Consider the following 15,110-nt stretch of genomic DNA (forward strand, 5'->3'; position numbering starts at 1 on the left):
GGAGGCAGAGGTTGCAGTGAGCCGAGATTGTGCCATTGCACTCCAGCCTGGGCGACAGAGCAAGACTTTGTCTCAAAAAAAAGAAAAAAAAAGTAAATACATCAAAATGTTCATTGTAATCCTTTTAGTGATAGAATTATTAGTAATTTATCATATTCTACTTTATCCTTTGCAGTACTTTCTTCAAAATACTTTTCAAATGACTTTTAAATGTGGAAAAAACCCTAACCATCCATTGTTTACCAAATAATACTAAATCAGGCAAAAAAAAGTGCAATTGGATTGATGGTGATTTTAATAGAAAATCACTATTATAACAATACAGATAATTTATATTCCCAACCTGCACTAAAATAATTTTTTCACATACCCTGTAAATAAATAAATATCGGCCAGGCACAGTGGCTCACGCCTGTAATCCCAACACTTTGGGAGGCCGAGGCGGGCGGATCACGAGGTCAGGAGATCGAGACCATGCTGACTAACACGGTGAAACCCCATCTCTACTAAAAATACAAAAAATTAGCTGGGTGTGGTGGCGGGTGCCTGTAGTCCCAGCTACTCGGGAGGCTGAGGCAGGAGAATCTTGTGAACCCGGGAAGCGGAGCTTGCAGTGAGCTAAGATCGTGTCACTGCACTCCAGCTTGGGTGACAGAGCAAGACTCTGTCTCAAAAAAAAAAAAGAAAGAAAGAAATACCTCGTCAAACAATTATAAATGATATCCATTATGAAAATGTAAGTTCACTGGATGTTAATCCACATCAAATTTACTTCTAGTTTGTCACTGCTTGAGCTGAAAACATATTGCAGGAAATTGCCAAGGGACAGTCTAAGAGTACCTATCACTTGGGAGACGCACACAACAAATACATGTATTGCTGTTAATTAAGGGTAGAATAGAATGTCTGTCAAGAGCCCTCTGAGGACCCCCTATTTACCAAACCATGACAAATAATGTCGCAGATCATATTTTGTAGTCATCCATGAGGAAGGGAAAAGCTGAGAGGTACTCTGACTGCAAGCAAGAAATAAACAAAGGAAAAAAACAAAACATGGTGATTATTTAGCCATCTTTGTTATCAAAGCACAATGCAATGAGAGAGAAAGAGAGAGAAAGGGAGATATGTGCAAATAAAGATAGGTCGGGCGCAGTGGCTTCCACCTGTAACTCCCAGCACTTTGGGAGACCAAGGGAGGCGGATTATTTGAGGTCAGGAGTTCGAGACCAGCCTGGCCAACATGGTGAAACCTCGTCTCTACTAAAAATATAAAAGTTAGCCGGGCATGGAAGCTCATGCCTGTAATACTAGCCACTTGGGAGGCTGAGGCAGGAGAATCACTTGAACCCAGGGGGAGGAGGTTGCGGTGAGCTGGGTATGGTGGTGCACGCTTGTAATCCCAGCTACTCGGGAGGCTGAGGCAGGAGAAATCATTTGAACTCGGGAGGTGCGACATTGAGCCAAGATCACGCCACTGCACTCCAGCCTGGGTGACAGAGTGAGAGTCCATCTCAAAAAAAAAAAGATAAGAGAGTAAGAGATACAGATGGCATCTCCTGAACATCACAGACAGTGCTGGTCACAGGGGAAGCAAAAGCTAAATTAAACAAGCTCCTTGCCTTCAGGAGCCCTCAGTCTGAAAATTCAAAGGATCTATTTCAATGGTTTTCAAATCCACATACAGATCTAGTGAAAGCTCAATTCGACACACACTACTAAGTACCAGGCGCTGTTTTAGGCACTAAAGATATACATACTGATAAATAATATGGTCCTTGCCATCCAGAAACTTAAAGCTTGGTAAGGAAGACACAAAAAGAAGAAAACCACAGTACAGGAGCCCTATGCATAAACAGCATTTCAGATGACCTGTACGTGCAGAAAGGACACATGGCACAGAGCTGAGCTTAGTCCTGAGTGAGGGCCTGGAGCCACCAATTGGGATCTTAACGTCTGGCTCCAGCCAGCTGTCACTAGCCTAAGGACTTTGTGTGTGCTACTTTGATCATAACTCTTGCTGGTTCAATATCCATACCCTCAGCTTGGGACCCTCCATACCTCTCAGTTTTCGGACCTCCTCTCCTCCAAAGACCCTGTCATCCAACCCACCTCAGGCTCCCACATCCATGGTCAGCACTACACCTGCTCATTCCTAGTAACCATGCCCCTCTTCAATCCCAAAGCCAAGTATGTGCCCTGCAACCACCCCCTCCTAGCATCCAGCTCACGCTTTCTTCCATCCATTCATCACCCTAACACCTTCTCACCTTGGCTCACCTCCCCTGTTCTGAACTCCCTCACTGGCTTAGATCCATTGTAGTGATTACACTGTAATCACTTTCTTGCTAACATCTCCAACTCTAAAAAACCATCTGGCAAAACCTCAAGCCCCAGGCTGGAGTGCAGTGGTGCAATCATAGCTCACTGCAGCCTCAAACTCCTAGGCTCAAGTGATCCTCCTATCTCAGCCTCCCAAAGCACTGGGACTACAGGTATGAGCCACCGCGCCCAGCCTTGATGCTTACTGTGTTCTAAACAACCTGGGGGCAGGAACTTTACTCTCTTATCTCTGCATCCCCAGTGCCTAGAACAATGCCTGGCACACACTAGGTTTCCCAACTATCCTGAGTCACTTTTACTTAGCTTCTTGTTGTTTTTATGTAAGAAAACTGCTCAAGCCAAAAGTCTCGGTGTTATCCTGATTCTTTTTTTCCCTTTCACTTCTTCCACCCCATCCATCAGCAAGTCCTATTCACACTACCTTCAAAATGAAAGCCATACAAATCTACCTCTTCCTACCTCTATTACGCCACCTTGGCCCAAGCTGCCATGATCTCTCATTTGGAAGACAGCTTTTTCTCTTGCCCCAGCCAATTTTCTCTCTAAATCAAACCCAGAATAATTTTCTTTAAAATACTATTTGTCCTTTCCCTGTCTGCAGCCCTCCAATGACTCTGCCATACACAGAATGCAATGAAAACTCTCAATCTCAGCATACACAGCCTTCCAGGATCTGCTCCCTCCTCTCTCTCCAACCTCACTTGACCTCTGCCACTCCCAGGCCGAACCACATTGGCTGCCTTCTGCCTCTGTGGGCTCATCAAGCCCATCCCTATCCTAGGAATTTCATGTTAGCTGGTTCCTCAGCCAGGAACACTTCTCCCTTTTTTTTCTGGAGACAGGGTCTCACTCTGTCACCCAGGCTAGAGCGCACTGGCACGATCACAACTCATTGCAGCCTCAGCTTGAGTGATCCTCCCACCTCAGCCTCTTGAGTAGCTGGGATTGCAGGGGCACGCCACTATGCCCAGCTAATTTTTATATTTTTTGTAGAGATGGGGTTTCACCAGGCTGGTCTCGAACTCCTGGGCTCAAGTGATCCCCAGCCTTGGCCTCCCAAAGTGCTGGGATTACAGGCATGGGCCACCATGCCCAGCCAAGCACCCACACCCGGCCCGCTCTTGATTCTTGAAAGACTGGCTCCTTCCTGTCATTGAGTTCAGATTAAACCTTCCCCCCTGAGAATGGCCTTTCTGGCCACAGTCACACTTAATCTAATCATCCTACTGCTTTCTGCATTGCCCTTCTACTTGTTCTTTATTGTTTATTTCCTTCAACTAGAACTTAAAGTCCGAGACTTGATCTGGGTAGTTACACAAGCAACATTTATGTCAAAATTCACCAAGCTATATACCTAAGATTTGTGTACTTCATGTAAGTTATACCTCAGTAACAACAACTAAACAAAATCTACTGAAAGCCTTGTATGTCTAGTTTACTGCTAAATCCCCAGTTCCTTAAACAGCACATAAGAGACGATCAACATCTCTTTTTTTAAGAAAATCAATAAACTTCTGCCAAATGACACTCCCCTGATATGAAGGGGCACAGTAAGAACAAATCAGAAGAAGAAGGGACAAAAAAGGATGAAGCACACACAAAGGCAGCAGCATCAACATGAGAAAACTATGCAGAGACAACGCCCTGACTGAAAGGTGCAATCTGGAAAACAGCTGGGCATGACTGTGGCTCAAAATGCTGACTCTAACTAAAGGTATCAATCAATAAGCAGGTACTGTTAAGGCCGACTATATACCCAGGACTGAGCTAGGGTTTTTTTGGTTTTTTTTGAGACAGAGTCTCGCTCTGTCGCCCAGGCTGGAGTGCAGTGGCACAACCTCCGCTCACTGCAACCTCCGCCTCCTGGGTTCAAGTGATTCTCCTGCCTCAGTCGCCCAAGTAGCTGGGACTACAGGCATGCGCCACCATGCCAGGCTAATTTTTGGTTTTTTTTTTTTTTGAGACGGAGTCTCACTCTGTCACCCAGGCTAGAGTGCAGTGGCACGATCTCAGCTCAATGCAAGCTCCGCCTCCCAGGTTCACGCCATTCTCCTGCCTCAGCCTCCCGAGTCGCTGGGACTACAGACGCCCGCCACCATGCCCAGCTAATTTTTTTTTTTGTATTTTTAATAGAGACGGGGTTTCACCATGTTAGCCAGGATGGTCTCGATCTCCTGACCTCGTGATCCACCCGTCTCGGCCTCCCAAAGTGCTGGGATTACAGGTATGAGCCACCGCGCCTGGCCAATTTTTGTATTTTTAATGGAGACAGGGTTTCACCATGATGGGCAGCCTGGTCTCGAACTTCTGATCTCAAGTGATCCACCCACCTCGGCCTCCCAAAGTGCTGGGATTACAAGCGTGAGCCAACGTACCCAGCCTAAGCTAGGTATATTTTAAATTGTAATTTTAAAATTGCCCCAATATATAAAGACCCTCTAGAAAAGTCACAAGAGTAAAAAGGAGAAATTAACACTTCCTATCCTTTACGATACCGAAGATTTTTCATTTATGATGTCTGATAATATGAACTAAACTGAATTCTTTCAACAACCATATACATATACTCAAGGCACTGATTTCTTGTGATAAGATCAATGAACTATGCCACTCATACAACAGGGCATAAGACCTGAAGTATTAGAAAAGGAAAGATGACATTTGGTCAGAGAAAAGACTTCTCTTCTCACAGGGCTTTGCAGAATCATGGACACCCTCTTCTTTTGCTCCATCATGTTGAAGTCCTGGCGAAGATCTGGTGCCATGTTCCTCTCCCTCAAGTACTCTGGGTTGTTCTCATCTACCCGGTCGAAGTACCTCTCCTTGTGAGGGGCTGTGGTCGGGGGTGGTGAGGTCACCACCGCAGCACGAGAATCACCATTCATTGTACAATCTTTCTAGGTTCCTACAGAATCAAAATAAAAGAAATTATTGTTTTCAAATCAATGTCTAACAGTGTTTCATGATGAGCACATGAGCTTGGTAAACATAATCTTCAACAGGAGGATGTAATGACCAACTGACAGTGGAAACCATGACCTGTGAAGGCTTCTTTGTGGCCTCAGAGGCACGTGGCTCATCAACCACCTCCCACCCTCCCACTAACCAATGGTGTGTTTTGTCCTAGCCACTGTTCCAAAGAAGAGAACAAGAGAACAATCTAACAAAGCAATTAAGTCCTCTGACAAATCCAAAAAGAACTAAATATTAAACTTTTGACCACGTGATTCTTTACAGACATGATTTGTTCTACACAGACAAGATCTGCTAAGAACAGCACAGTTTATTCCAAAAGACATTTGATTTCTGATTTTTTTTTTTCCCATAAAGTACCAGCCAGTGGTTTTGCAAAGGATCCCCCAAACAGATTAACAGAAGAGAAGCCACTCACACATAACTCACATAATGGTAAATGTTCCTGCCTAACAGCTCCTTTCTGGTTAAAAGAACAATGGCAGGTACCGGCAATGTCAAGATGCTCAGTTTGTTAATAACCTAACATGCCAAGATGGCTCAAATTTAAAATTCTGCGAATATGGCTACTGACATTACATTCTTTTCTCAGGGGGAGGGGAACAGGGTCTTGTTCTGCCACCAAGGCTGGAGGGCAGTGGCCTGGTCACAGCTCACTGCAACGTCAACCTCTCAGGCTCAAGTGATCCTTCCACCTCAGTCTCCCAAGTAGCTGGGACCACCAGCGTTCACTGCCATGCCTGGCTAATTTTTTAAAAAACTTTTTGTAGAGATGGGGGTATCCCTGAGTTGCACAGGCTGGTCTCAAACTCCTGGTCTCAAGCAATCCTCTCACCTTGGCCTTCCAAAGTGCTGGGATCACAGGCATGAGCCACCACGCCCTGTTAGCTTTCAAATGTGCATATGAACCACCTGGGAATTAAATTAATACACAAATTAAGATTCATCAGGTCTGGAGTGGGGCCTGAAATTCTGCATGTCTCATCAATTCCCAAGTGATATCAATGCTGCTGAACTTGAACCACACTTCGGATAACAAGCCTATAAAGTAGAGTTTATTTATTTATTTTTTTTTTGTGAGACGGAGTCTCGCTCTGTCGCCCAGGCTGGAGTGCAGTGGCGCAATCTGGACTCACTGCAAGCTCCGCCTCCTGGGTTCACGCCATTCTCCTGCCTCAGCCTCTCCGAGGAGCTGGGACTACAGGCGCCCGCCACCACGCCCGGCTAATTTTTTGTATTTTTAGTAGAGACGGGGTTTCACCGTGGTCTCGATCTCCTGACCCCGTGATCCGCCCGCCTCGGCCTCCCCAAGTGCTGGGATTACAAGCGTGAGCCACCGCGCCCGGCCTAAAGTAGAGTTTATTATAAAAAAAGATATTTTTATTGTGGAACCAACAGCCAAAGAATCAGTTGAAGAAATTAGTGTTTTTTTTTTTAAGAAAAAGATCAATTTGATATTTCTGTTCTAAATGTAAAGATAAGATAAAAATATGCTTAGAGTAGCAGTATTTCTTTTCTTTTTTTTTTTTTTCTGAGACAGTCTCACTGTCGCTCAGGCTGGAGTGCAGTGGCATGATCTCGGCTCACTGCAATCTCTGCCTCCCAGGTTCAAGCAATTCTCCTGCCTCAGCCTCCCGAGTGGCTATGCTTACAGGCACGTGCCACCACACCGGGGTAATTTTTGTATTTTTAGTAGAGACGGACTTTCACCATGTTGGCCAGGCTGGTCTCAAACTCCTGACCTCAGGTGATCTGCCCGCCTAGGCCTCCCAAAGTGCTGGGATTACAGGCGTGAGCCACCGCACCCAGCCACTACTTCAAGAACTTAAAGGCAAAACATGAAAACAAATGGGGACTAAACATCAACATAGAATAAACGAACTAATGACCTCAATGGAATCTTTTTTCTCTTTGTTTTTCAGACAGAGCCTTATTCTGCCACCCAGGCTGGAATGCAGTGGTACAATCATAGCTCACTACAGCCTGGAACTTCTGGGCTCAAGCGATCCTACTGCCTCAGCCTCCTGAATAGCTGAGACTACAGGCCCACATCACCACACCTGGCTATTTTTTTTTTAGTTCTTTGGTAGAGATGAGGTCTCACTATGTTGCCCAGGCTAGTCTCAAACTCCTGGGCTCAAGTGACCCTCCTGCCTCAGACTTCCACAGTGCTGGGATTACAGGCATGAGCCCTGCCTAAGTGGAATCTCTGAAACTTACTCTTCTCTATTTATATCCTTTAAATTGTTTAATTTATTCTGGTTACCCAATCTATTTATTGTAAACCTTCCAAAAGAATGACCAAAGAACAAAACAATAATAGTTATCTGGCAATATTTTCTCATTAGATGTAATTGAAGCTGAACATTCTGAGCCAATAATAAAAATGTTCTGCTTCAGTGTTTCAAAAACAATAAAAGACCAAAGAAAATCATTATGAGTCCCAATAATAAGCCATTTTCATCTGTAAATAAGGATATGAGGGTATATTTTAGAGGTAACTATAGTTATTTCCTGGTTCCCAGAAGACAGTGAAAGATAGGAATCTTTGTAAAACCAACATGTTTAAGATAAGGCAGGTATTACTTTCCCCTAGTTACAAATTGCTGTGTGAATGGGATAAGATAAACGCTGCAGGCCAGGTATATACATGCTCCATTCCTTCAATAAGGAAGTCTATAAATGTAAATCAAAATCAAAGTATACACATTCTGAGCCCAATAATCAAGATTAAGCACAATTCTACTTTGCAGTACAAACCTGTCCTTCATTTTTATCAATTATGACTTCAGGTGTCATCAACTTAGTTTTCAAGTAAAATCTCTACAAAGAAGTTATTATTTGCTGGGTACAATGGCGCATATCTGTAATCCTGGCACTTTGGGAGGCCGAGGCAAGTGGATGCCTGAGCTCAGGAGATTGAGACCAGCCTGGGCAACATGGTGACACGCTGTTTCTACTAAAAATACAAAAATTAGCTGGGCGTGGGGGTGCGCACCTGTAATCTCAGCTACTCAGGAGGCTGAGGCACGAGAATTACTTCAACCCGGGAGGCAAAGGTTGCAGTGAGCTGAGTTGTGCCGCTGCACTCCAGCCTGAACAACAGAGTAAGACTCCATCTTAAAAAAAAAAAAAATTATTATTTAATCAAAAAGTTAAAAAAGAGAGAGAGAGAAAGGGAAAAACATGCAAAAAACTAACTTCTGGAACATTTTTCACAGTATCTTAAAATAAATTTAAACTAATTTAAAATAAAATAATTTTAAAAGTAGGAACAAGTCAGGTGTGGTGGCTCATGCCTGTAATCCCAGCACTTTGAAAAGCTGATGCGGGAGGATCACTTGAGCCCAGGAGTTCCAAGCTGTCTAGCTTACATAGTAAAGACTGCATCTCAACAAAAAAATCAAAAAAATTAGCCAGGAGTGATGGCACACGCCTGTAGTCCCAGCTACTCAGGAGTCTGAGGAGAGAGGATCACTTGAGCTGGGAGGGTCTAGGCTGCAGAGAGCCATGATGGCACCACTACACTCCAGCCTGGGTGACAGAGCAAGACCCTAACTCAAATAAATAAACGTAACATAAACATTAAAATCTGCTCAATACAATATCATGTAACTATAGAGACTCTTTAGCATAATACAGACAAAAGAGTATAAAACATATTAAGTGGAAAACTATATTTCTTATTCTATTATGTAATGCCATAATTATACACTGGCAAAATGATATAATGGCAAATAAGTTGGAATAAATTTGAGTAAGCTGATTAAAGTATGGATGAATGTTTCTCTATCTCAATATTCTATAATGTTGCTTTGATTTTACTTATGTAATATATTTTAAGATTTCACCATCAACAATATATTGATAGCTAAATTAATGAAATCTTTAGGAACAATATTTTCAAATAAACACAGACAACAGAAAACAAAAGTCAGGATGAACCATGACAAATAAGTATGGCCTGCCAAAAGTGACATCTGCTTCCTCCACATCTCCCATCCCCCCGATGTCACTCAAATCCAAGTTGTCATCACTCACCTCCTGGACATTCAACGGCCTCCTAATTGGTTTCTCTACTTCCAGTCTCTTAACAACCCCCACAGCAATCCATTCTCTAAAACTTGGCCATAGAGAGTTTTAATGTAAGTCAGATCATGTCACTCACTCCTCTGCTTAAAATCTGAGAACTAATATGTGGACCTTAGTAGGATCCTGATTGAAACAAATTGTAAAATGAAAATCTAAAAGTGACACTTGAGACAACTAGAAATTTGAACACTAGCTAGATTTTGATGGTATTAAGAAATTAGTTTTACATTTTAGGTGTAGTATTACTATGATTATATTAGATACAGAAATGTTTCTGGATAAAATGACATCTGAAATGTGCCTAAAACTTATATGGGGGGAAGGGAAAATGAAGTTACATAAGACTAGCCATGAGCTAACCACTGACACTGGATGAAGGTTAGAACAGGACTCATCACACCGTGCTGTCTATTTTGTATGTGTTTGAAACGCTCTGTGATTCTTCTTGCTCTCAGAAGAAAGCATCCAGACCTTACCTGAGCTGGTCTCTGCCTGCCTTCAGATGAAGATATTTCAGCATGCTTTTTCAGACTGATACTATTAAGATCAGGATGAACAGCTATCTTAAGATTAACATCCCTTTTTTAAAAATTTATTTCTGTTTTTATTTAATGTTTCCAAATATAAAAAGTCAAGACACTTACACCAACTATCTCAAATGACATAAAAGCAATTCGGTGTGTTTAACAATCATATTTCCCCTTCAGTTCTGTTGCTTTATACAATGGTATGATCGACAGGTAAATTGGATGGCATGTGCCTGGTTAGAAAATGTCATCTGTTGGCCGGGCACGGTGGCTCACGCCTGTAATCACAGCACTTTGGGAGGCCGACGAGGGTGGATCACGAGGCCAGGAGATCAAGACCATCCTGGCTAACACGGTGAAACCCCGTCTCTACTAAAAATACAAAAAAAAATTAGCTGGGTTTGGTGGTGCACACCTGTAGTCCCAGCTACTCCGGAGGCTGAGGCGGGAGAATGGCATGAACCCGGGAGGCAGAGATTGCAGTAAGCCAAGATCACGCCACTGCACTCCAGCCTGGGTGACAGAGCGAGACTCCAGCTCAAAAAAAAAGAAAGAAGCCGGGCGCAGTGGCTCACGCCTGTAATCCCAGCACTTTGGGAGGCCGAGACGGGTGGATCACGAGGTCAGGAGATCGAGACCATCTTGGCTAACAAGGTGAAACCCCTTTTCTACTAAAAATACAAAAAATTAGCCGGGCATGTTGGCGGGCGCCTGTAGTCCCAGCTACTCGGGAGGCTGAGGCAGGAGAATGGCGTGAACCCAGGAGACGGAGCTTGCAGTGAGCTGAGATCGCGCTACTGCATTCCAGCCTGGGGGGACACAGCGGGACTCCGTCTCAAAAAAAAACAAAAACAAAAACAAACAAAAAAAAAAAAAAAGAAAGAAAATGTCATCTGTTTACAAAAAAAACAGCATGCAGCACAGTTTCTATTTTGTCTGCAGTCAATTCACAAACTACTTATTTTGTTTTTTCTTTAGGAGGCACATGGAACTGAAAATTTTAGCTGCCCAATTTTATTCGACTACCCCACAAAAAAACACAAATGACAATCCTAACACTCTCCAATCTTTGGGGGGTTGAAATAGTAGACATTATTTGTTATCTTTAGTAGATTCAACTATTTAGCCTGAAAATGTTAACTTTTTCTCTTAACAGAGATAAATCTCCTCAAGGCCTTTCCTCTAATTTTGCTAGACTAGGTTCCAGGAGCCTAGTGAAGAACCCTCATGTGACATTTAAAGTGTGAAAACTGTAAAGTGCTCTGTTGCATTATACAAACTCTTGCTAGCTGGACAGACTAAGGACAGTTGGTTTGCTAAATGGCATTGAAGAAAATCCTGACTGAACGGCAAGCACTATTTAGTCCAAATAACATCCCTTTTCTAATGTCCCAGAAAACACCACTCTGCCTAGTACATTATTTACTGACCCGGAAATAACAAAGGATATGCTGGAATATTCTTTCTTAGCAGAAGTACTGCAGCCCCGGGATGATCCATCTTTATTAATGTGTAACTAAACCTCAGGTCAGAAACCAGACAAATTTTTGCTTCTCTCAAATATATAATGAGGGAATTCTGAAACTTTTGGACAGATTCAATTATTTATTGGCATCTCCGTTCTGGCAGAGACATCTTTGCTAACGGTAACTATTCCCAGCATTCACATGACCTACTTTTGAATCCCTAAAGCTGGAACATGAAAACTTAAGGCTGAAACTAGGAAGAAGAGAGCCATTAAAGAAAGCCTCTGTGTAAAACGCCTGCTAGAGGACCCAAAGGATCTTGTCAGATTTCTAATGCTCTTTGAATGTCAGCTAATAATGAATTAACCGCTCTGTGGGAAAAAGGAGGTAATGAAAGTGGTATCCCCTGGTAGCGTCCTTGGCCACCTGGCACCCAACTCCAGAGAGCCTGTGGAATTGTCAATAGGAGACCAAGAAGAGAGGTGATCTCTGCAATATCTTCCCTTATTTCTACTAACTCCTGATGCATAATAAATTTGCACCGGAGACACTTTCCACATTACATGCAAGGCACCAGAGACTGAAAAATACAAAGAGTAGGAGATGACAAACAAAATCCTCTTAGTGCATGACAGAACTCCACTTACAGTATATCAGCAGGGGGAAAGTGTCCATGTGTGGGACGTAGAAAGAACTGAGAGAGGACGTTATGAGTTGAACTGTGTCCACTCCCCAAAATTCACATGTTGAAGCCCTAACCCCCAGTTCCTCAGAATATGCCCTTATTTGGAAATTGGGTTGCTACAGATGTAATTAGTTAAGATGGGGTCCACAAGGCAGACCTAATCCAAAATGACTTACATCCTTATAAAATGGAAAATGTGGACAAAGAGACACGCACAGGGAGAACTAAGTGTAGATGAAGGCAGAGGTTGAGGCAGTGCTTCCTCAAGCCAAGGAACACCAAGGACTGCCGACTACCGAGCTAGAGAGAGGATGGGGCCCATTCTCCCTCACAGCCTCGGGAGGAACCAGCCCTGCCCACACCCTGATCTTAGACTTCCAGCCTCCAGAACTGTGAGATGACACACTACTGTTGTTTAAGCCCCTGGTCTGTGGCACTTTGTTACAGCAGCCCTAGGAAACTCATACAGAGTGGCTGTCAGGAAAGCTTCATGGAGATGATTTCAGAAGTAAAACATGTGTCTGCCAGGTGGCTTGGGGAAGGCAGCAGTCACCTGGTGAATAAACATCTACTGAGCTTTAGGGAGTAGCACAGAAAAGACAGCAGAGTGAGTGCAGTCAACCTTCCTCTGATTTTACACGCAGTACCTGGCACCCAGCAGGTGTTCCACACATTTTTAATGACCTAATTTAACTATTCTCTCTATTCTAAACCTTTCAGCCCCCACTCATTTTCAATATCCAATTCAAATGCTTCCTGCTCTACAAAGGTTCCCCACGCCCCAAGCCTGGCACCTGGCCTCCTGTGTGTCAACATACACCATTCCCACCTCTCCCATGGCCACTTTCAAACAGGACCAAATCATATGCAGATAAATTATCTGGGTACATGCTTGCTCCATCACTGGTCTGTGAGCCTGTGAAATACAGGGACAATACATTTCTAACTCATGTTTGTACAAGGGCCCTGGGGGAGTGTTTCATACGTAGCAGGGGCTCAACTGAGACTGTTTATTCCTGAAGTAGGGTATTTGCTACAAGGGACATCTAACTTCCCTGGGAACAAAGGGCTCCAAGAGGTCTGCATCCAAAATGAAACTGCATCGTCAGGAAATACGCAGTGAAACAGGAGGTGGAGACTTCGCTGGAAAGAGTAACAAGATTGTAAACAGACTTGGGGGCTCCGACACTGATGACTAAATCCAGGCAGAGGGCTGAGAACAGTGCAGCAGTCAGCACACACCCTGGCCAGCACCAAGAGACACGGATGCCCTGGCCTGGCCAGAAATTCATTACAAACACTTGGAAACCTGCAATACTGGAAGGCTGCAGCACCAGCCAATGCAAAGGAAATCCCTGTTATCTACTGGCAGGAGGGGGCCCAACATCTGGCGCTATCTCCCAAACACAACCGTAGTAAGTTCTAACCCCACACTGCTTACAGTACTAGCCTAATGACACAGTTCTCCACCACCCTAAAAGAGAACACCCACCTTACGTTGAAGGTTCTTCTTCACAGCTTTAGGCTGACTTGAATGTGCCCTGTTTGGGACCTCAGAGCTCAGTTAAAAGCCTTTAATTACTCTGATCGGATCATTTCTATTCCTGTGTCTCCGGTTGTCCTCTTGCAGAAGCAGCTGCTCAAAAGGCCCCTTTCAAATAATCACAGCTAAAGTTATCACTGCTTACTATGTGTGTTTTAACTCATTTTTTCTGCAGATAAGGCACAACACAGCCAGTAATGGGGTTGCTGGAGTCTGAACTCGGGCTGCCCAGCTCCAGAGCTCCTCCTCCTCCCTCCACTCCACATTCTCTCTGACAATCAGGATGTCTCAAACAGCTCCAATTAGAAACAAAAGCAAAAAGTAAAACTGAGCCACAGCAATGTGTCCCAGCCTACTCAGGTGGGTCCTCTTGCTTCCTCCCTCTTTTATGATGAATGGTTAGTTAACGGCTTCCCAGCCTAAATTGTCCACATTTTATTAAGTCTTTTATACAATTACATAGCTGGTGTTGTTTTTAACTACAGCATTAATTAATCCAATGGTATATTATGGGAGATATTCCAGTTACTTGCTTAAGGTTTAGTAGGCAGTAAGTGGAGACGCAAGAATCTGAAATTAAGACTATGGTTTGGAGACTGCACTCTTAATTGCTTCTCATTAAACTGTGTTCTTGTTGCTGACAATAGGACTTTCCAGTCCAAGGGTCAGTACTGAGCCAAAAATCAGAGGTTGGTTCCACTCATACTCCTATAAAACTTCAACACGTATGGAGTTACCTCACCTGTAAAGTAAAAACAGCTCCCCATCGCAAACTCCAGACCTAATTTTTCCCAAACTCAGTTGAGGAAAATGCAGCTAGAAGATGCAAGGGATCCAGAAAAGTGACCATGAATTGTCTAAGGACCCTATAAAGACCACTGCAGAGAACAATGTTCTCACACACACTCGTTAATTCCAACCACCCTGCAAGATTTCTCCATGTGCAGATCAAAGACTGACTCCATGTTTTTGTGGGTTTTCCTTCTTTCTTTCTTTTTCAGACTGGGTCTTGCTCTGTCATCCAGGCTGAAGTGCAGTGGCGTGATCTTGGCTCAGGGCAACCTCCGCCCCCTGGGCTCAAGTGACCCTCCCATCTCAGCCTCCCGAGTAGCCTGGGACTACAGGGGCGTGCCACCATGCCCAGATAATTATTATACTTTTTGTAGAGATGGGGTTTCGCCAAGTTTCCCAGGCTAGTCTTGAACTCCTGGGCTCAAGCCATCCACCCACCTTGGCTTCCCAAAGTATTGGGATTACAGGTGTGCTGGCTTAGAGTTTTAAGTTCCAGAGGTCTCACAATAAATAAATGGCTGGCTCAAAACCTAAATCCAAGACTACTCACTCTCAATGCCAAGCTCATCTACTGTATTGCAGCACAGAAAATCAAAATGTAAACACGAGAAGAGCTAGCAGGCATACTGGGGCTCTTCTGTCTAGTTCAGCACCATCTCCCCACCATTTAGCACAGAACGGGCCTCAATAAA

General features: G+C 43.8%; 1 protein-coding gene across 10 annotated transcripts in view; it reads right to left on the minus strand.

Annotated features, from left to right (window-relative positions):
• The window catches only part of ADD1 (adducin 1), an 83,657-nt gene that overhangs the window by 45,606 nt on the left and 22,941 nt on the right, over positions 1-15,110 (minus strand). For all 10 annotated transcript variants that reach the window (XM_030801207.1, XM_030801201.1, XM_030801206.1 and 7 more), the window contains exon 2: positions 5,031-5,245. In XM_030801207.1, the coding sequence (XP_030657067.1) occupies positions 5,031-5,225 (195 nt within the window). In that variant the 5' untranslated portion in view covers positions 5,226-5,245. The remainder of the gene's footprint in view (positions 1-5,030; positions 5,246-15,110) is intronic.

This window comes from Nomascus leucogenys, chromosome 20 (genome assembly GCF_006542625.1).
Source record: "Nomascus leucogenys isolate Asia chromosome 20, Asia_NLE_v1, whole genome shotgun sequence".
Classification (NCBI taxonomy): domain Eukaryota; kingdom Metazoa; phylum Chordata; class Mammalia; order Primates; family Hylobatidae; genus Nomascus; species Nomascus leucogenys.